Source organism: Stegodyphus dumicola, chromosome X1 (genome assembly GCF_044657685.1).
Source record: "Stegodyphus dumicola isolate Sdum_Otavi_A_Nest chromosome X1, ASM4465768v1".
Lineage (NCBI taxonomy): Eukaryota > Metazoa > Arthropoda > Arachnida > Araneae > Eresidae > Stegodyphus > Stegodyphus dumicola.
This window is the reverse complement of record NC_140780.1, coordinates 216,683,953-216,707,437: the sequence shown is the minus strand read 5'-3', so window position 1 is coordinate 216,707,437 and position 23,485 is coordinate 216,683,953. Positions and strand designations below refer to the sequence as shown.

Sequence of the window (23,485 nt, the reverse complement as noted above, 5' to 3'; positions counted from 1 at the left end):
CGGTAAAAAGAACATATATGAAATTACCTGATCGCGAAAAAGTATTTACCCTTTCCAAATATGAACATTTCCACATATAAGATAAATAAAATATCCAAAAACTTTTACCTCTAAATCATCTATTACATTATACACGTCACCAACGAATTCATACCGCAACCATTACAAATACTTAGTGTCAGATATTTAAATTATCTCCATGCACGTTTACTTCAACTGAAACGTATACCAAATTCCTACAAACATAAAATTCACAAAATAACTATCATTTAATTAAAATATAATTAAATTCAAAAACACTACTTAAAATATAAATGAGCACATACATTAAATTAATACATACATAAATACCCATTTCGAACTCACTTGACAAAAAGTTACGGCCATGGGATCCAAAAATTCACGAACACTGTTTCACACAACACAGAATACAGCCAAATACAAAATTTCCAAATTTTTTCCCGATTTTCCCCCTTTTCCGATTAAAGAACCGTAATTCGTCCATTAATATCACATGACATATCCCATGATCTCTCATTTCCCTCACACAAAATAATGCGTAATCGGAACTGAGTACTGCTCACATTATTACCAAAGTCCCAGGTAGTAAACCTTTATCGCCTCCAAAATGTCGCCAAACTACCAGTTACCATATTGTAAAGATATTTTTAATTTAATCAACCGGTATTTTTTTAATGTAGCATATACTTCTTATTTAATAATTGAAATTTGTACTTTAAACTGCTGAAGGGTTTCTTTTGACTGTGTTAATAATGTTTGCTGATTATAATAAATACTGATAATTCGTTGATTTTTTTAAAAAGTTGCCAAAATCACCAGCTCACATCCAGTAATTTTTCACTCTAAATATTAATGTATATTAGGTACACTATAAAGTGGTTATTATTTTATATGGATTTTCGTTACAGAAAAGAAAACACGAACAAAAATGTAACAGTTTGGGAGTTCCTTAGATATACCTGTGTAATTGCTGCATTTTTAACAATCCATTTGTGAAAAAAGCTTAACCTGTTGTAAAATTCGCTTCCAGGAAAAAATGTAATGGTAACACTGTACAGCACATCATAATATAGAATGTCTGGTACTTTTCCGTTTTGCCGGCGCAAGCGATAAAGTCGCCAATAATCGATGCCAAACGGAATATTCTCGCTGGTAACCTTTTAAGCCTCATTTTCAAAACAAGTCGCAGCTTTTTCTTATCAGATTGGTTGTTTCTTTCAATACTGGCATATAATTACATAGAATTTTTATCAGATAGTTCAGTTTTATGTCTAAGGCCAATTTCGGTAATTAAGTCAATTAGGATGCAATCACAGCGCTTAACCCGAAAATACAGAAAAGGTAAAGCCAAGGGTTAAATTCATCAATTCTAACGAGAATGCATTAGCGAAATAAAGCACTGCAGTTTTACATAATTTCTGAGTAAGCTATTCGTACGAATTGAAATATTTCTTGCATTTAAACTTGTGTTCCAAATTAAGATTTAACGTGAAATTAATGTAGATAATTACTGAGAGCATTAGATTTTTGTAGAGTAGTTTACGTGAGATGAAATCGCTTGGGGTCACTTGATATAAACCGGCGAATCACGATGTTGAACCATGAAAGCATAGTAAATTCTTAAATTAATGTCTTTTTATAAACTTATTGTCTTTATTTATTGGCTTTTTATAAAATTTTAAGCGATATTAAAATGTTTATGCCTTCAAAAAAAGAATTCTTAGAACTAATGTTTTTTTAATATTTTTTATGTGTATACTGTATGTTGTCGCCAATAAAGTCTGCTTGGCGAGATTTGAGCCGGCGAAACGGAAAAGTACCAAATGTCCTTATCATGAAAAGCACTGAACAAATTTCTTCAGCTTCATTTCCGATCTAACACTTAAAAACAACTCAATGATTCAGTATTTCAGCACACTTCCTAATGTTAATTCAGTATTTTGAAAAATAAGAAGCTGCTTTAATTTAGAAATGGACAAAAGAATCTGGATTACTGCCAGATAATTTTGCAGAACTATTAATTTTTCAAGAATTAAAAAAAAGAACATTCTGGTTAAATACATATTTTTTTAATACTCAGAAAAGTTGAAGAACATTCAAGAGAAATTTAAACACAGAAGCAAGAAAATAAAAGATGAAACAAGCTTCCACGTAGAGATATTTGCAGACATTTAATATATAAAACATAATTATTATAGGTGTAGCTATGCATTTTTTCGTTCGACAACCTGCACACACAGAGTTTGCAGTATCACATGTGAAATGTCAACTGAATAAATATAAATTTAGTAAACACAATACTTTTTAATGGTAGTACAAAAACCATATAATTATTTGAATTAAAATAATTAAATTTCGTTCTCTCCTCCTAACTTGATACAATCACTTCCCCATAATTAATCGAGTTACAAATCATTTGAAAACTACTTCCTACATCACATATTTCTAACGAACTTCAGTTATGCTGCTATCATTTTCAAAATCAAAAATTTAAAGCTCTCCTGATTTTCAAAATTTCATGTTATTTCTTTTCAGAAAATGCATCTGTGCCTATCATTAATTTTATAACATTCTTTAAAAACATTCTTTTAGTAATTTTTAGCATACGCGCAAACAGAATTCGAAATTTTCATAAGAAATGGTATTTACTGTTCTGTGGATGGAGATTAACATAATAATAATGTCATACAGTAAATAGAAAATGTGCACGCCTCCCCCCCCCCAAAAAAAAAGAAACTGATGATACTTAACAAGCACGATAGCTAAATCGAACAGTCTTCCTAAACTCGACCCCTGTCACATATAAGTAAACAAACGGGTTTAGACCTAGAAACAAAATCTTGTCGCTATGTCAACTTGTCTCCATTATGAATTTCAGTGATCCTTTATTTACAAATTTCTCGTGATATATTTAATACTTTTAGGTACATATACGTTTTGTAACGAAGCAACTTCTCATTTCAAAACACCGCGCACGTCTTTTTTTTTTTTTTTAATTCACCCTTAATAGGGTACAATGCAGTGTGATAAAACTGAATTACAACACATATCACTGGTATATTAATTAAATGAAGCATCATGCCGAAGATTTGAATGAATTAATCTCTATGATTTAAACAAGTTACACGGAGAAATTCTTGACACCCATACCACAAAATGGCGTCCATCCGCCATATTCAGATAGTAGCCATTTTGGATTTGGGGAAGATGGCGGCGCCCGTAAAGCGCGATTGTCAACAAACAATAATTCAAAATAAACAAGGTCCCTTTAAACTTTACGCGTTTATATCATGAACAACACTTCTGTCCACAGTGTTATCATCTGTAGGTTTAAAAAGCATACATCAAACTGATAAATGTGCATATAATGATTCACTTTGAAAACGAATAAATTCATTAAATAAAAATACCTTCGTCAGTCCCGGACGCCCACATTGTCACAGAAAATTCACCTTCCAGAGTTTTTATCTGAACCTGTTTTTGCTCCCACTTCCGTGAACTTCGTTCCATTTCAAATGTTAGTCCACTATCTGTTTTAACTTTATTACCTACTTTTTTTCCTTTCTTTCCCCGTTTAGAGGATGTTCCTGGACTCGTTTCCAGAAGCACTTCTGAATGAGGCACAGCGATATCGTTGTATGCAGACAATACTTCAGAATCATCTACATCAACAACTATTTCTTCTTGAGTCTGTAAAATTATTTCTTGACTTCCTGGCTCAGGTAATGACTGTAAAGACATCATAGGATGTCCATCAACACATTCTACAGTTGTTTCAACTGTTTCGACAGGCATTTCCACAGGAATATCACCAATCTCAACTTCACTAATTTCAGACTGTATTTCGACTTCCGTAACAACATCGGGAGACGCCATATGGTTTGTTATGATAGCTGACATATTTCATTTAGATACGATACGATACTTTGAAATTATTGTTTGTTGCGACTAGACAAGCGTTCACGTGACGACATGGAAAGTTAAAGTGTTATCAAAATTCGAACTATTTACAATAGCGCCACCTATAATAATATGAATGTGATCAAACTATGAATTGCAATAAAATATCTAAAACAAATTTTTGCTTAGAACTCATGGATATAAAAACAACAGATTTTTAAGGCCAATCGAGCAACGCATATTTTCAATTTATAAATATCATCCTAACATATTTTCTTTTGAATCGTAAAAGAAAGGCGGCAAATGAGATTGACTGATTCCAGTTTGTAAATACGTGGCAGTGTCTTATGGGCCCTAGTCTGGACACCGTCGAGATAGAAGAACGGGTCGCTTTTTGCGATCTACTCGACAGAGAGCGAGTCTGGTGTCATCGTCTCGATAATTACAGAGATCGACGCGTCGGAAATTTTTCCATCAGCTGGACAGCTGCCGTTTAAGTTTCTAACTGTCGTTTTAGAGCTAAACTGAGGATGGCGGAGGTCACGGATTGTTTTTGAAAGTGTACGTAACAGATATTTTAATTTCTTAAGATTTGTGAAAAACTCGAGTATTTCTCTATAGAAATAACGCATTTGATGCTGACGATCCTACATTATTTATTTATTCTACATTACCAATGCCTTAATTAAATTTTAGTGAAAATAATATATTTGGTATTTTTCTATTTCACATATAAAGTAGGGGTGTATACTTTTAATTTAAAATTGTAATTTTTAAACTAATGTATATATCAATGTACTTAATTTCATGTTTTGATGGGTAATTTATAAATTTATAAATTTTATGTTTTAAATTATAATGTATTTCATTCTGCTTTTATTTGAATTTGTAGTGTATAAAAATGTAATACATTAGACATGCATTAAAGAATATTCAGTATATAATTCAAACTATGCACATCCTAAATTCAACATTTACATTAAATTGCTTTGAGTTCAAAAATTTATTTAAGTAGTTTTAACTGTACCGATATCGTCAATTTCCAATAGTTTCTAGAATTTCCTGTATAAAACAAGTTAAATTCCTGTATAATTTTCGGTTAAATTTTTGTCAATATTATAATGCAAGATTTATAATTAGTTATCAGATTTTTTAATGTGGTCTACTTTTAGATATTACATCAGTTTTGTGTATATTTATTCAGATCTAAAAAGTGCTTAGTTTTGGTTTTATGTAATTACGGCAAAGCCTCGAGGGCTATCTGCCTAAAGTGAGGGTTGCCTTCGTGGAGAATATTCTAAGGAAAACTAGCTCATATACACGTAACACATGGGAAAAACCACGAAAACGTCCATGCAACCAGCCCGTTCACGGGATTCCAACCTTGGACCGAACTTCTAGTGTTCAGCGATTTTACCGGCCGCTGGTGAGATCGATTTAAAAAAAGGGTATAAATATATGTGTACTGCAATTCCTTTCACTGCATCTGTTAATATATTTATACAGTTATATATATATATTTAAAACAGATTTTCTGTGCCTTAAACTTCTATGCTTCTGGAAGTTATCAATGATATATTTGTCTACGCGCATGCGTCCAGCCCGTTCGCGGGATTCGAACCTCGGACCGCATTACCAGTGTTCGGAGATTTTACCGCTCGGCCATTAGTGGGATCGACTTAAAAAGGGCATAAATAGGAATATGTACTGCAATTTCCTTTCATTGCATATATTAATATATTTATAATACATTTATATATTCATATAGTTATTTATTTAAAACAGGTTTTGTATGCCTTAATTTCTTATGCTTTTGGAAATTACGAGAAATATGTTGGTAATGACAGATATATTGGTTATCAGAGATATGTTGGCAATGCAACAAACCCGTTTGCTGTATTCGGACCTCGGCCGAACTACCAGTGTTCAGCGATTTTACCACAGAGTCACTGGTGGGATCGATTTAAAAAGTGTATTAATAGGAATATGTATTGCAATTTCCTTTCACTTCATATGTTAATATATATATATATATATATGTGTGTGTGTGTGTGCAAGATAATATGTTTTATGATTTAACCTATAGTTATTTAATTTTTTTTCTTCCTATTACTTTTGTTAAATGTTTGTTATATTTTTACTCACTGCTTATTGGTATCTACGATACATAGTATATTTGTACCTACGTGATAGGTATAATTCCTGAATAAATAAAATTATTGATATAATCATGGGTTGCTAAAAATTAAATTTTTTTTTGATTCAAATTCATTAGGAATATTAAACACGCGTATGCGGTGCTATATTTCAATGATTTGACTTACGACGTTGTTGCATTAACCTTTTCAGACAAAATAATGTATTTTAATCATAAAATTTCTGTTAACAAATAGTTTACAAACATGTAACCTTTTAGAAAATTTCCATTTTGTAAAAGATCATACTAAATCATTTTGTAAAAGATTGTAAAATTATGTTTACGTTTCTTCACATACCTGAAGTTTTGAAAAGGCCATTTCTTTCTGCATTTAAAATATCCATTAACGTTCCCCATTTCTTTTTTCCATACTCTTTACTAAATCCAGCAGCATATTTTTTCAAAAACTTTTACTATTTACTCAAACACGATTTTTTTTCTACCGCCATCCTCAGTAATAAGCACGTGCGAAACAGTCCCTTTGACAACAAACTACCCCCTTCCCCTGAGCCTGGAGCAATGTAGAGGTGAGATAAACTGGTTGCTATGCAATAAACGTCACTTCCGCACGGAATTTCCACTTCACTTTCCTCCGACGGAATTTGAAGGGGCCAGACTCGCTCTCCCTTCTGCTGTCGAGTGGAAAGAGAATCCCGACTGGTTTTCCGATATCGATCTCGACCGGTGTCCAGACTAGACCCCATAATGGATCCGAAGGATTACCCGCCGCTTCCTCCGCCCGAGGTTGTGAACGTTATTAAAGAAAATCTCTCTGGTTTACCCGAGGAGATATGTGCGTATGCAGACAAGGTGTTAGGGGAAGGTTGGAGTCAGCTATTAAACAAGGATTGTTACGATGCGGAGGATTATCAACTCGCGCTTCAGCAAGTTCTGCTTCTGAATGTGGCAGTTCATGTAGATGAGCAGTTAACAGAAGATGATCTCAATACATTATCCAGTGAGGAGGATAAGCAAAAACTTCTGGATATACACCAAAAAAGGAGTGGAATAGCCAAAAGACTGGCTTTGTTATTTCAGGGTAAGTGCGAAGTTTTTAGTGCCCAAAATCCTAGTATTGTAAATTTATCATGTGATAAGTTGAATGTGAATGTTGTTAAGCATGTCCCTAAGATGCAGGTTATATCTACTGTTAACTGTAATGATACTGTATCAAGTGTAAAATGTTAGTGATAAATCTGGTGCAATTGCACAAACTCCTAGCGGAGAAAAAACAAAAATTTTGCTTAAACGGCCTTCGAAAAAAGGAAAAAGATCTGTGAGCGAAATTCAGGATTCAGAAGGCTTTACACAGCCGCGTAATACGGCTCGGCCTGCTAAATTAGTCAAAGCTAATGCAAAAATTAATGTTAGCAATAAATTTGATAAGCTAGGTGAAAATGCTAATGCAGATAATACTGCCACTAATAATGATATGGAAGTTAGTGAAGAGATTGAGGTTATTGAAATGCAACAACCGAAGGTGAAACCGATAATGGTGAAGCCTCCAATTAAATTTTCGGATTTCTCTAAAAAATTGAGGGCTGAAACTAATTTAGACTTTGCAGCTAAAGTTACTGGCGAGTTTTTAAAAGTTTTTCCGAAAACGGAAAATTATCACCGTCAGATAACAAAATATTTGGATGAAAAAAGTGTAGATTATTATTTAATTACCAGAAAGATGGATAGGCCCATCAAAATAGTTATAAGAGGTTTACCTATCGATTGCCCCTCAGATGACATTTTTGATGAGCTGGTTAATTTAAAGTATAAACCTCGAAAAGTTACCCAAATGCACAGAACCAAATCTAAGGCTCCTATGCCTTTGTTTCAGGTTCATTTAGAGAATGTACCAGGGGTGCAATCTATTTATGATGTTAAAAAACTGTTATGTTTCTTTGTTGAAATACATCCTTATAAAGTCCGTGGAAATGTTATGCAGTGTCACAACTGCCAACACTTCCACCACAGTAGTGAAAATTGTAAACTACAACCAAGATGTGTGAAATGTGCGGGTGCACATCGTAATGATAAATGTAATGTTAAAAGATTGGAGTCTCCTATTTGTTGTAATTGCCTGCAAGAAGGACACACCGCCAATTACAGCGGATGTCCGAAATTCCCCCGACGCATAGTCGGAAATAAAACTGTGAATAAGAGTGCAAACTCAGAAAATGTAATTAATAATGCAAATAATGGTGTTAAAATGCCTAGTACTTCTAATGCAAATTTGAGTTATTCTGCTGTTGCCTCTGGGCGCAGTTATGCTAGTGTAGCCAAGGGTGACGCTCAAAGATCTGTAAATACTGTTAATAATTTTAATGTTGATATGCATAAACAGACTGTCAGCAGTGGTGGTGCTGCTAGTGCTACTGTTGGTTCGGTTATGTTTATGGACTTTCTCAAAATAATCAAAGAGGTGTGGGATGTTTTTAAAGGCACCACAGTTATGAATGTTTTTCAAAAAATCTCGGCAGCTATGCCTGAATTGCGGGCTGCGGAGCATTCAATTGATAAGTTGTTTATATTATTTAATGTTTTTGACAGTGTTTTTTCCAATGTTGAATAATTATGTATAGTGTAAACAATAGGTAATTAAGTATTATTACTTGGAACACAAATGGTTTGTTCCGTAAGATTAATGAATTGCGGGATTTTGCAAGTGAGCACAGTTCCGACTTATTTTTCCTACAAGAACACAAACTTGACCCTAAAATATCATTGTGTGTGGCAAATTAATATACCTACAAGTCGCACAGAAGTACTACCGCTCCTCGCCCACGTGGAGGTGGCACTGCACTTCTTGTCAAACGCTGCATTCCCCATTATCACGTGAACATTCCACAGCTCTCAGCCGTAGAGGCCACAGCTATCTGCATCACAACAGACACTAACACTCAATACACTTTTGTCTCCACCTACAATTCCTCCCATGAGACCTGTGGCTGTCGTTCAGGCAGATTTTGAAATTCTACTCACACTTGGTACACATGTTATTATTGGTGGGGACTTGAACGCAAGACACCGCGCATGGAACTGCTACAATTCTAATGCAACGGGCAGACTGATTTATTCCTTGGCCGCGTCGGCACGGTTTAAATTGGCAGTTCCAAGTACCCCAACAAGGTATGCTGCTGGGTTCACCGCAATTATTGATTTTTTCCTGTTGCGGAACACCAGTTCTCCACTGGATATTTCCGTACTGGACGAACTTTCAAGTGATCACAATCTTGTTAGGATTATTCTGGACCTCAGCAGATATACTACATCAGACACCAGGGCCTTTCGTACAGACTGGCAGGTCTTTGCCAAAGCTCTCTCCAACACTCAGTACACTTTACCCACGATACACAAAGGGAGTGACATTGATAGTTTGGTCAAGGACCTCACTGAAAATATACAAAATGCTTATGAGAAAGCACAAGTTGAAGTTAAACCTGGTATGAAACACAAGTCTCAAGAGCTCAGATTATTGATTAAAGAGAGAAATGCTGCAAGACGAGCGTATCAACGTACCAGACACCGTGATGATAAAAAGAACTTCAATCGCCTGTGCGAAGCTGTCAAGTTTCTTACAAATAAACTCTCACAAGATCGCTGGACTAACTACCTCAGATCTCTTTCTGCAGAGGATAACTCCTTGTGGAAAGCAGTGAAGAGGTACAAACAATGCTACAACGCCATTCCGCCCCTTCACGACCCTCAACGGATCCATTACACCGGAACTGAGAAAGCAGAACTTTTAGCTCAGCATCTGGAATCTCAGTTCTGCATTAACAACATTTCAGACTCAGACACTGAACAGCTTATTGCTGACTTCCACTCCAATTTTACAACACAGCCATACACAGACAACATTATCTCAGCCATGCCATCGGAGGTCTGTCTCTATATCACGAGAATTGCAAAAAGGAAGAGCCCTGGAGTAGACGGGGTCACAAATGAGATGATCAAGCACTTCCCTGTTAAGATAATACTCTACTTCACCAAGTTAGTGAATATCATACTACGATGGCAATACTTCCGAACCTGTTGGAAAACTGCCAAGATTGTCCCTCTGCTAAAGCCCAACAAGCCTGCGACTGCTCCTGAGAGTTACCGACCAATCAGTTTGCTAAGCTCAATTAGCAAAATCGTGGAAGCAGTTATTCTCCATAAACTAAACATCTTCCTGGATGAGCAGAAGATCCTCATATCCTATCAGTTTGGGTTCAGGCGTAAGCACTCGACAACGCATCAACTCTACAGAGTTGTTGAGTTAATAAGCAGTGGGATGCAACAACATCGTGTCACTAGTGAACTTTTCTTAGATGTCGCCAAGGCCTTCGATAGAGTATGGCTGGATGCCCTCATATACAAATTACACAACCTGGGACTCCGAGGCTACATCACAAACCTAATTAAATCCTACCTAACCGGTAGACACTTTGTCGTTCATGTTTCTGGTTCATTATCCACAAACCGGGCTATACGGGCTGGTGTTCCACAGGGATCCCTTCTGGGCTCTAGCCTATTAAATATTTACGTGAACGACATCCCCACTACACACAACACAACACTAGCCATGTATGCAGACGACACAGCGATCCTTACGCAAAGTGCATTTGTTAGTTTAGCAATACAATAGCTACAACACCACATCCCCTCGCTAGAGACTTGGCTGACCAAATGGAAAGTCAAAGTGAATGTCGACAAGACACATGCCATACTGTTTACTACTAAGAAGAATTTCCCGACTCACCTGCAAATGTATGGTGTGGACATTCCCTGGGTCAAGCAGGTCCCTTATCTTGGGGTGATCCTCAGTATATCTCTTACATGGAACCCACACGTTACACATATTCTCAGGAAGTTTCGAGCTAGTAAAGCTTCACTCTTCCCCTTAATTGCTCGAAACAGTGTTCTATCTATTGATAATAAGTTGCTCATTTACAAAACCATTTTGCGTCCAATTCTTAGTTATGCATGCCTCGTCTGGGCATACTCGTGCAAAAGTTTGAGAAGGCAGTTACAAGCTGCCCAAAACGGGGTATTGCGTATGATATGTAGTGCCCCCTGGTACATTCGGAATAGCCAAATTCGTAAAGAGTTAAGAATAGAGGATCTTTGTGATTTTTATTGCCGCCTATCTAGGGCATTTTATGATAAACAGGAAATTCTGGACAATCCTGTGGTTGTTAACTATTGTTATGATACTAGGGGCCCCAATTTCAGTAAACGCCCAAGGGCGATCCTAAATGTTAGTAGTATGTAATTTTGTATATGTGTTATGCAACTTGTTTCTCAGATTCTTTATTGTATATTGTTCTTTTTTCCTCCTGATTGCATTTTGTTTTTACTGGTGGCACTAAGGCGTCGCACTTCGTATTTTGTTTCTCTTGTGCGTACATGTATTTTTCTGTGAAATAGTTGTTAAAAATAGTTAATTATGTATGGATTAGTAATTAGGTACTTAAGGAAAAAATATGTATTTAACTATTAGCAATTATGTATTTAAACTCTAACTCATTTAATTATTTAGCACATTCAGTTATATTTCTCATAATTCGAAACTTTTATCTAGTTATTCAATGAGGGGTAGGGCTATGGCGCCCAGGCACCCTGGTGGTTAAGCACCGCAGTTCAATGCATGAAGTTATTTGTAATCTTTGTAATGACGGAATGCGTATTTTTCATTGATTCTATACACTTTTATGAACCAGGGTTTTTAAACTTTTCATAGCATTTTAATGATAGACTTTTAAAATACACGTTTAATTTCAAAAAATGGGACAAGTATCGAGTTTTTTTTTTCCCTTTCTGTATGATTGTTGAAGTCTTACGTGGGAGTGTTTAAGATGGTTTTTCTTGACCTTATCATGCAAATTTTATTTTTTTACTGTTACTCCTAGGAGTAACTGCGGCTTTAAAGTTTCCGCTTTTTAGGACATGTGATTGCTACGTAACGATTCGTGATTTATTCCAAACATTTAATACTTTTAGCTGAAGCTTCACTGTACATTCTAACTTATTGCTATTTACTTTGAAGAAATCTGAACATGGAAATCTAATTTTTTTTATAATATGGTTTCAGACTGTTTATGCGTATCTACATTTGTCTGCTGCTGTGTTCTAAAAACTGAACGTAGATCTACTTTCCTCTGACGTTGTGTTTCCTTGTTGCTGATGTATCTCATGTTAGAAACAAGCATCTTGTCTTGTATTCCATGTTTGTCTTATCCCTTTTTTATTTTTTAAACTTTTTATTATTATTATTTTACTTTCCGGCCTTAGGTTAAAATTAGCTTCCTAAACAGATTTTAAGTTTTTATCAAGCTGGGCCTCTATTTTTTTTTCCTTTGGCTTTTTCGGCGCTTTTAACTAGCTCAAACACACTTAAAGAGTTTCCAAAGTGCTACACTCCTTATCAGAGGCTTTTTAACGTTTTTCGCCTTCGCCTCTTGTTGCATCAGGTTCTTCTATTTACAATAAAATTAATGTAAAATTCCTTACCTGCTGCATCTTCAGTGTTCTCGACGCCAGGCTTCTAATAATCACGTTTTCCAGTAAGAGTTTCTATTACAATTAGCAGGCCATCTTGTCTTTTAATTATTTATTGAAATAAAAAGCTAATATACACTATTTACAAGGTAGGTGATAATTATTTTAAAACAGTACATTTTTAGTTCTGAGTCTTTACGCTCCTCAGAGCGGTTCCAATCTCGACTGGTTCTCGGAACTTAATTACAGCAAAAGTAAAGGAAGAGATGCCCGCCACCTAGTGGCAAGAATGTGACATCCTCCCACCTTTTGATTTTACCTCGATAAAATGGGAAAATCAAAACAAAATTTATAATAATCAAACAAAAATTCAAGTACAACTTTCACAAATATGAAAAGTAACTAATGCTCTAAAATTAATACTTACAAAGAAGGATTACACATCTAAACATTTTCTACATTACATTCAAACCATATCCAGATAACATGTTCCAATTGACAACTGTTAGGACAATTAAATTTCTAAAATACTGAAAAGAAACAAAAATTAGTATAGCAATTTAAAAATATGTAAGAGGTTTTACAGTTTTACGTCCATATCTAGTTTGATAGTTCATATCACTGTAACACTTATCCGCAGAGTTTTTTATGTTCATGGTGAAGTCACTAAACAAGTTAGGTCTATCAAGTTCGAGAGGATAAATACGTTTCACAGGTCTTAGGAGTTCACCCGTTGCAGTTTTCACTTTGACAACACGTACTTCGTTGTCTTTCCCAGGATATAGTTCTACAACACGACCTATTGGCCAATCTATTCTGTTCTTGTTGTCGCTGCCGACAAACACCAAGTCATTTTTGTTGATAGTCCGAGTAGATCGTTTAGATGGTTTTTGCACTAGGATAGCTAAATATTCATCACGAAATCTTTTGCGGAAATGTTCTCTTAAGTTCTGCAAGAACTTGTATCTTTTTGTCAGATTAATGGTATCCAGGTAGTCTAAGTCAGGCACTCCGACGTCTTGCACATCTTGTAGAAACATTGAAGGAGTTAGTACCGTAAGATCATTTGGATCTTCTGAAAGGTACGTAAGGGGTCTTGAGTTGATTACTGATTCGATATCACAAAGTATATTCAACATTTCCTCGTAAGAGACACAGGACTTTCCGAGAACATTTCTCAACATCTTCTTGACTGTTTGTACCAACCTCTCCCACAAACCGCCCCACCATGAAGCAGTTGGGGGATTAAACTTCCACTGTATTCTCATACTAGTTGAATGACATTCTATTTCTTTCCAATCTATCGATCTTAACAGATTTTCAGTTCCAACGAAATTAGTACCATTGTCGCTGTAAATAATACCTGGACGACCTCTTCTGGCAATAAATCTCCTTAATCCCAAGATGAACGCATTTGTTGATAAACTTTCTATCAGTTCAAGATGTATCGCGCGATAGACCGCGCAAGTAAAGAGCAAGATCCATGCCTTTTTTCCTTTTCGTAAATAAAGAGGACCGGCTACATCGACTCCGGTCACTTCAAACACCAGAGCATCTCGAACTCGATCTTCAGGAAGAGTTGTTGGAACAGTCTCTATATTCTTTGCGCTATATCTTCTACAGCGAACACACTTCATAAGAACTTTACGTACTGTTTTTCTTCCTCTCAGGACCCAGAATTTCTGTCGAATATTGGCTAGTACGAATTGCACACCAGCGTGGGATAGTCGCAAATGGTAATCTAAAATTAACCTATGAACTAAGTCATGATTTGAGGGCAATACAATTGGACAGAGAAAATTTTCTTCTTCCTCTCTTCTAGTAATCTTGGTCTTTAACCGAATAAGGCCATCTGAGTCAAAAAAGGTACAAAGGTTGCTAACTTTAAGTTCTTTGCCAAATGCTTCTATTTGTATTATCTTGCATATTTTCTTTTCTACAGTTTCTGTTTCAGGGACCGTGAGTTCTCCTGATTGTTTAGAATCTGGTCTTCTGCAGTTGTTGATAAATCTGCATATCCAAGCAGTTATTCTTAACATTTTATGGTAAGATGAATATTTCTCAAAAAAATGTTCTACCCTTTGCGTATTTAGTGCAGAAATGACTGATTTCCTTTTTTCTGAATTCACTATTTCCATGTCCGGTATTTCCCTTTGTATAGGCCATTCTTCCTGATTTTTCTTCAGCCAGTCGGGGCCCTCCCACCATCTAACTGCTAAAAGTTGTTTAGCGGTGCAACCTCTTGATGGGAGGTCAGCTGGATTTTTTGTTCCAGCAATATGTTTCCACGTTTTTGGATCCGTCAGTTTCCTAATCTCCCTGACTATGTTTTCCACAAAGACAGCCCAGACAATCTCTTCCCTTTGAATCCATGTCAAAACTGTTGTAGAATCCGTCCAAAAATGCGTTTCCACATTTTGCCATTGTAAACCATTTAAAACAGAAGAGCATAGTCTGGCACCTATCGTGGCAGCTATCAATTCCAGACGAGGGATCGTAATAGATTTCACGGGAGCTACCCTAGACTTCGATGCCAACAGATGAACTTCAACTCCAGAATTCGTCACAGTTCTCAAGAAAACTGCAGCAGCATACGCATTACTACTGGCATCACAGAATGTGTGAATGCTGCAGAACTTCCTATTGTCCTTGCTGGAATGTATCCAACGTAGGAGGGATATTTCTTTTAAGAGAAAAAGGCTTTTATACCAATTCACAAAATTTTGTTTTGTACTCTCGTCGACTTCAGTATCCCAAGAAATTCCTGTTTTCCATAGGTTCTGCAACAATACTTTAGGATACAAGAGAACAGGGCTCACAATACCAATAGGATCAAATATTTTGTGTGTTACAGCGAGAATTTTTCTCTTCGTTATTATACCCATTTCAAAATCTTCTAGCCAATTCAGATTCAAAGTTAAATTATCTTTTTGACAGTTCCATAACAGACCCAATACGGGTGAAATAGTTTCCTGTTTCAGGTTATCTCCATTATGTAACCAACCTCGAAGATTAAACTTTCCTTCATTCATTATTTCTCGAGATTTTTCGATGAACTGAATCATCTCGGATTCTTTGTCAAAACTGGCAACAACGTTATCTACGTAGAAGCTACGCAAGAGTTTAGCTATTATCTCCGTATCATATGAAGAATTTTTCATGTACTTTTGTAGATGGAATTCTATAACAGCTGCCAAAAGGAAAGGACTACTCTTAACCCCAAATACTACCCTAGTATGACGAAATATTTTCGTTTTCCTTTCTTCCACATCATTCCACCAGAAAAACCGAAGCCAGTCTCTATCTTGAGGCCTTACACTGATCTGTAAGAAAGCCTTTTCAATGTCTGCTATAGCAGCAAACTTGCCTTCCCGAAATCTCAACAAAAGAGATGGAATTAGTTCTATCAAATTTGGTCCACACTCCAAACACTGATTTAGAGAAGGAGACGATTGTTTCCTCGCAGACGCATCAAACACCGGTCGAATTGGTGTTGAGCTATTTTCTTTGATCACCGGTCTATGCGGTAAATAATGTCCATAGTCAACCGCAATATTTTCTTTAACTTCTTCGATCACTCCTAAGTTACACCAGTCATTAAAAACTGCATTGTATGAAGAAAATAAATTTTGAGATAAAAGTTTCTGGGTGGTAGATTGTAGACGTTTAAACGCTAAATCCTTGTGGGTGGAAAGTGGTACATGATTCTCCGCCCACGGAAGTGCGACTTCATAACGCCCCTCTTCGTTTAGAGATACAGAATTTTCGAATTGCAATTTTGCTTGCAAATCCCTTTCCTCTCTAGCCTTTTTTGTAACTGGATCTGTTATTCCGATAACATCAAGCCTCCACAGTTCTGACAGAGTGGCATCAGAAATATGTAAAGATAACGAAAGCGTGGAAAAGGAATTTTCTATTTCATAATTGTCAGTGTTCGCTTTCCCCATGACTGTCCACCCAAGTCTTGTACTTACAGCAACTAATCTTCCCCAAGGAAGAACTTCGATTTTACCTGTAAATAAATTTGCAGCAACATCTGCCCCTAACAACAAATGAATCTCTTGGGGGTTCTCCTGAAATAGTCTGGAATTTTCAAAAACATCACTGACGTAAATTCCTCTTCTTCTAAGTTCCCTAATCCAGTGTATATTTTTGATTTTAGGGACCGAAGAACATCTTTTTCTTTCATCCAATACATTGATTTCGCAATTATACCGTTTATCTACGCTACCCAATTTTATTCTATAACGTTTATGTTTTCCCGAAACTTCTATGCCGCCGAAAGGTCCGTGGGTTACACTTTGTTCACCTAAGCTTCTTAATTGTAACCTTTCTGCTGCATACCTGCTTATGTATGAGTTTTGACTTCCGGTGTCAATTATCGCTCGAACAAATTGGTTATTCCCTCTTCCATATATGCGAACAATTAAAGTTTGCAAATATACGAGTACTTCTGAACATCCTGCTTGATTTGAAAGTACTTTATTTTCTATCTGTTCGTCTTTTTTAATTTCCGAAACCTCGACAGAAGGATTTTGTTTATTACACATAATAGTTGCATGTTGTTTTTTACAAATAGAACAAGTTATTTTTGTTCTGCAGTTTTGAGCCAAATGGTGTAATTTTAGTCATTTATAGCAAGCACATTTTCTTTTTAAAATGTCCCTTTTTTCTTGTAATGATAAGCCGGAAACGAAACTACAGTCATGAATCTTGTGGAATTGATTACAGAAGACGCAGTTCATATTTTCCTCTCTGCATTCGGATTTTGTAAACAAATCAGTAGCGGTCGGAATCTTTGGTTTATTATGTCTATTTGAGAAACCATATGCGCTTTTCGTTCCAGGGGGGGAAGAAGACTGTCGCCGATCGGATATTTTTTGCTGTTGCGAAACCGTTGACCTCGTGCGTTCACGGGATGAAAGTTCTGCGTGTAAAAATGACATTAAATCTTCTTTTATGTTATAATCGGTGCCAACATTTTGTGTTCTATGAAATTCAAGCGTTAATTCTGAAGGCAATAACTTCAAAATCATCGGACACAGCAAAGCGCTGTAAGATTCCGATACAACATCTAACGCTTCGAGACATCTAATCTGTGTTTGTACTTTATCATACAAATTAAGAAATGTTTTTATGTCCTTCGCATTTTTTAATGATTCAATATTCAGCAAATTATTCATGTGCGCATTAATAAGAATGTCTCTCCTTCCAAAACGGTCGTGTAAGATTTGAATTGCTGAATCATAATGTTTCGGCGATAACGGAAGTCCTTGAACGCAATTAGCAGCTGTTCCTCCTAAATACGCTTTCAGGTAATTAAATTTGTCTACTTTGTTCAATAATTCGTTATTATGTATTGAGGACTCAAAACTATTCCAAAAAGTAAGCCATTGACTACTGTTCCCATAAAATACGGGAATCGAAAGTTTTGGTAATTTAACATTAGGTGTGTCTTTTATATTTTGCTGTGTGTTCGGTGCATTTAAGTCATGATTAAGTTCCTTAATCCGTTTCTTAAGCCTGAATTTCCATAACGTTATCTTCTCGCGATATTGTTCTGTAATTTCGAATTCATTTTCGAATTCATCTACACTCAGAATTGGTTCAACTTCTACATCGGCATTAGCTAGTGTTTCGGTTTTAGCATTAAGCTGTTCTAACAATTCTTCGAGCTCATTAATACTACATTCAGATTTATTTAATTCACTTTCGATTTTCTTAAATAGTTTTGTAACGGCAGTTCTTAAGATACTTCTTTTCTTTTTTAATTTATCTACTTCAGCCATTATCTTTCTTAGATTCAAACATTTACACAAAAAATATACGTCTCATGAAAAACAAATATTTAACTCTTACTTAGAAAACAAAATTATTCTTCTGCTGAATACTTCAAGAACAAGTATTAAAATCTTCAATTTTAATATTCAGCTTTTGAATTCACTTTATTAGAACTTTTCAAAAAACCTGGCGTCCCTGTTCGGGCGCCATAAAGATGTTGCATCAGGTTCTTCTATTTACAATAAAATTAATGTAAAATTCCTTACCTGCTGCATCTTCAGTGTTCTCGACGCCAGGCTTCTAATAATCACGTTTTCCAGTAAGAGTTTCTATTACAATTAGCAGGCCATCTTGTCTTTTAATTATTTATTGAAATATAAAGCTAATATACACTATTTACAAGGTAGGTGATAATTATTTTAAAACAGTACATTTTTAGTTCTGAGTCTTTACGCTCCTCAGAGCGGTTCCAGTCTCGACTGGTTCTCGGAACTTAATTACAGCAAAAGTAAAGGAAGAGATGCCCGCCACCTAGTGGCAAGAATGTGACACCTCTGATGAGGAAAAAATATTCAGGAGTGCTTAGTTACTGGAAGGAAGCATCCCCACATACCTTTTTTTAAGATTAGGCTAGTATTTTCAACACTTCATTCAACATACTATATATTACAACAGCAGATTAGGGCCTTCATGATTGAGAGATAGATCGCATGGACTTCTCCAATATTTGGCACATCTTTCATTGCATGTTAAGACACATTTATGGTTAGGTTTCTTCGCGTTTAATTTTGTCTTCTCTATCTTACTTGGGCCCATAATTATAACTATTTTTATTTAGTCTGTGCCTTATTTTTTAACCTAGGCTTGCGTTCAGATGGCGGCATAAAGGGCATAGAGCCATAGTCATAAGGTCATAAAATATGGGAGTTCCGTTCCCACCGAACCAATCCTGCGATTTAAAACCGAACGTTCTAAATCGCAGGTACGGCATCTTGGACTTTTTCTTAGCAACATAAACATCCCGATGCAGCTTGATGTGATCCAAGACCTATCATCCGATCACGTGCCAGTGATCGCCCAACTAGGAGTAAGCATCCCCAAGGAATCTTCTGCAAAGAAAACCACGGTTTGGAACCTTTTCTGGAATCTCGCCTTTGTCACTTCCCCCAACATCTCCCATCTCAGTACTAATGAAGACATCGATGAAGCAATTAATCTCCTTATTAGCAATCTTCACAACTTTCTTGAAAATTCTACTACCACGTGTAATACGGATCGCTATCATGGTCAACTTCTCCTGCACATCAGGAATGTTATTAAAGAACGCAACAGACTCAGGAAAAAGATTAATCGCACCTGGAATGCTGATGTGAAGACCAAAATCAATCAACTTAATCGCAAAATTAAACATCTCATCAGCGAACATGGATCAAATCTTTGGCAGAACAAGACAGACCAACTCAATTTAGAAGATTGTTCCTTTTGGCGTTACGTTCATATGCTGAAAATGAGCAGGTCCCACTCCCAACCAATCAGGAGCGAGCATTCCACTGCCTACACTGACGAAGAGAAAGCTAAAGGTTTTGCTGATTTTCTCCAAGATCAATTTAGACCAAATAATTTCCCCACAAATCCTACATCTGATCAAGAAATTACGAAATTTGTCAACGAATAGATCTCCTCTCCCTTCCCCCAAAATATCATGAAGTTTACTTCTCCTGCCGAAATTGAGAACATTATCAAGCATTCTCCTTCCCGTAAAGCTCCAGGTCTAGATGGCATCACCAATCAAATGCTTAAGCATCTTCCTAATAAGTACATCACTACATTACGCAACATTTTCAATGCCTGTATTTGGAACTGCTACTTTCCCATTCCATGGAAGCAAGCACCTATTTTCATGATTCTTAAACCTCTCAAGTCTCCGGATTCTCTTATTAGCTATCGTCATATCAGTCTTCTTTCTACATCGGCAAAACTTCTTGAAACAATTATCTATCATAGACTTCAACAGTACTTGCATACCATCAGTGATGTCAAATACGGCTTCCGTAAGGGACTCTCAACTACAAAGCAGTTAACCAGAATTGGTGAATTCGTGGGTGTCTCCTTGCACAACAAGCTCAGTGTTACGGTTCTCATGCTAGATGTGGTCAAAGCATTTGGCCACGTCTGGCATGAAGGTCTCAACTACAAGCTTATTAGAATGAACCTACCTCGTGAGCTGATCCTGATACTCAAGTCCTTCCTGGATAACAGGAAATTGTATGGCACGGCAACTCCTATTCTTCTCCCAAGGTTATCTCAGCGGGAATTCCACAAGGAAGTATTCCTGGAACGATTTTTGTATATTATCTATTCTAACGACTTCCCCAGTGTACAAGATGACCACAACATGCTTCTTGATTGTTACGCCGATTATACTGGGATTCTCGCGAAATATAGGCTCCCTAATCATGCCATCTCACGGATTCAGAACAAGATCCCTGTCATTGAAGACTGTTGTCGTACATGGAAGATTAGCATAAGTCCTGCCAAATCCGAAGAGCTTCTCATCAGAAAAATTAAAAAAATTGGCCCCATCACCTACCGGATCACTCTCTTCAATACCGACATCCCGTTGGTGTGCACCACCAAATATCTGAGTGTTACACTAAACTCTACCTTCACATGGCCAAACCATAACAGGAACGTTAAAGGAGAAACACTGCAAATTATGTTCAAGCTTAATTCCCTCCTTTCGAGCACCACAAGACTCAGTCTACAAAGAAAAATAAGAATTTACACGTCCATCATCCGTCCTACTTTTTCCTACGCTTCTAACGCCTGGGCCCATGCCACAGCTAATGACATCAAAAGTTTTCAAGTTATTCAAAACAAATTTCTACTCATCATTACTGGAGTCCCGTACTTTCTCAGATACAATTCTCTGCACAGGAAACTTAAAAACTGAATACGTTCAATATTACCTTAACAAACTGAAAGACGCATTTTTCAGAAAATCTGCAGCCTGCCATGTAGCGAATTTTTCGGAGCACCTTAATTATGAGATTATTATGGAGGATCTTCTTATCAGGCCTTTTGCAGCTCATCAGATCAGAAAATTTCAGCACCATTAGATGACAGTAGCTCACCGTCTGCTTATCAGTACTTATCAGATGTTGCTTTCCATAGAGGATAATGCTGCTTCTTTTCTTCTATTTTGCGACATTTTCTTCATGAAAACTTCCCTCAGGTTCTCCAATTTCATCATGCCCTTCGTGGGAATCTTCAAGGAGCTGGAAAGAACTAACCTTTAGCTGTATGCCAGCCTAAATACCAGCGTTCAAGTCCAAGTCTGCCTGCGAGATGGGGGTCTATGCTGTGGCCAGTGAGAGAAGCTGAATTTGCGCATACGTGGATGTGTCTACACCTTTCGCGCGATGTTTTCCCGCGTTCCCTCTGCTTGCTTTCATTATTTTGTATGATGGCTTTTTCAGCTCACCACAAAGTTTTACTGGCTCAACAGAATGCTCTTTTATCTGCCCTTCTTATCAGCGAAGAGACAACGGAAGAAGGTAAAAAAAGAAAAAGAACGAAATGTTCTAGAGATATTTTTTTAGAAAGACCAATACTTGGTTGGCCCATATTTCTGTGCAAAGCACTATGGAATATTTTTGCATTGCACTGTAATACTCTCTATACTATAAACATGCACATGCATATTTATATATATAACTACTTCAATTTTTATATGTAATTTCTCTTAGGAGAAATACGATATTCTAAATATGCCTAACTAAAATAAAAATCTTAAGGATAAGCGACAGATAGCCTGTATATATATTATTTTTCCATTTTGCAGGTGTGAAAGCAGTTAAGCGGAAATCAGCCCTTACAATACATTAATTATTATTATTTTTTTAATTTTCAATCAAAAGGAACATGTTTCTGTGCTTAGCACTCCTTATTCACTGTCACTGTCGATCACTACAGTAGTTGGTTGCACTACTATTATCAATTATTACTAGTATCCCACAACTGGTCACCATAACCAGCAACCACAATTAACCTTGTACAATACTATGTAACGTTCTCCCAACAATGTATTTTATGCTCAATTATTAACTACATTTTGCTGTTTGCTGTGTTGCCAGCTATTTGTATGCATCTATTTCTAATTATATGCATGTTTAAGCTGCACCTTTGAATTTCATATGCTTTTTCTGAAAAAAAAAAAAAAAAAAAAAAAAAAAAAACTAATGTGTAGACCACATGACTTCCTTGTACGGAATATTAAATTATAGGCATTTTTCTTGCATTTAATTTGAACTTATTAGATTGAATTACATCTACTTCGTCGATAGCGCATAAACTACAATAGAATAAATGCACTCTTTAAAATTCAATATATTTGTTTACCATAGCGACACTTAGGCGCTAGTTTCATTTAACAGCGTTACATTTCGTTCATATTATAACTCAGAATGAACAAAATGTATATCATTTGAAGAATTATTTAATCGTTGCCACATGTTCTGTTTAAATACTATAATAAATCTAGAACGATGTATAAAAGGAATTAAGCAAACAAAAACAACAACAAAAAACAACAACAACAACAACAACAACAACAACAAAAAAAAAAAAAAAAAAAAAAAAAAAAAAAAAAAAAAACAGTTTTTCAGACGATTCAGAATTTCTCATTCAATTAATTCAGTTCTCACCTCGCGACAAGGCAAAAATACATAAAAACTCAAAATATCTATATTAAAAATTACGAAGTAAATCTTAAACACTTATTTCCTCGAAACAGTTCCAGAAAGGATTAAGCATGATTTAATTCGCAATAATAAATGAAGGCGTTATCTTTGTTATTGCGAAGCTTAGTCTCTCTAGATTGGCAACAAATCTACTATTCTGCTGTTTCAAATGTAAACAAACATGTCCGCCAGATCATTTGAAAATAGGCTTAACCGCACTTAAATAGCTTTTAAATTATTGATAATTCTACAACTATTGCTTGCAGATTTCCTAAAGGCATAAAAACCTTAACCGGAAGATAAGAACAACATAATTCAATCATTTTTAAAGCAAAAAATGTACAATTTACCAACATATAAGAGTAAA

The 23,485-nt window shown here is 36.0% G+C and overlaps 1 protein-coding gene across 2 annotated transcripts in view; it reads right to left on the bottom strand.

The window, feature by feature from the left end:
• The window catches only part of LOC118201412 (transcription factor YY2), a 55,817-nt gene extending 51,814 nt beyond the window's left edge, over nucleotides 1-4,003 (bottom strand). The window contains exon 1 of one of the 2 annotated variants that reach the window (XM_085808466.1): nucleotides 3,432-4,003. In XM_085808466.1, coding sequence (XP_085664592.1) covers nucleotides 3,432-3,921 — 490 coding nt within the window. In that variant the 5' untranslated portion in view covers nucleotides 3,922-4,003. The remainder of the gene's footprint in view (nucleotides 1-3,431) is intronic. The other variant, XM_085808467.1, reaches the window with a different exon arrangement.
• Between the last annotated feature and the right edge of the window lie 19,482 nt (nucleotides 4,004-23,485).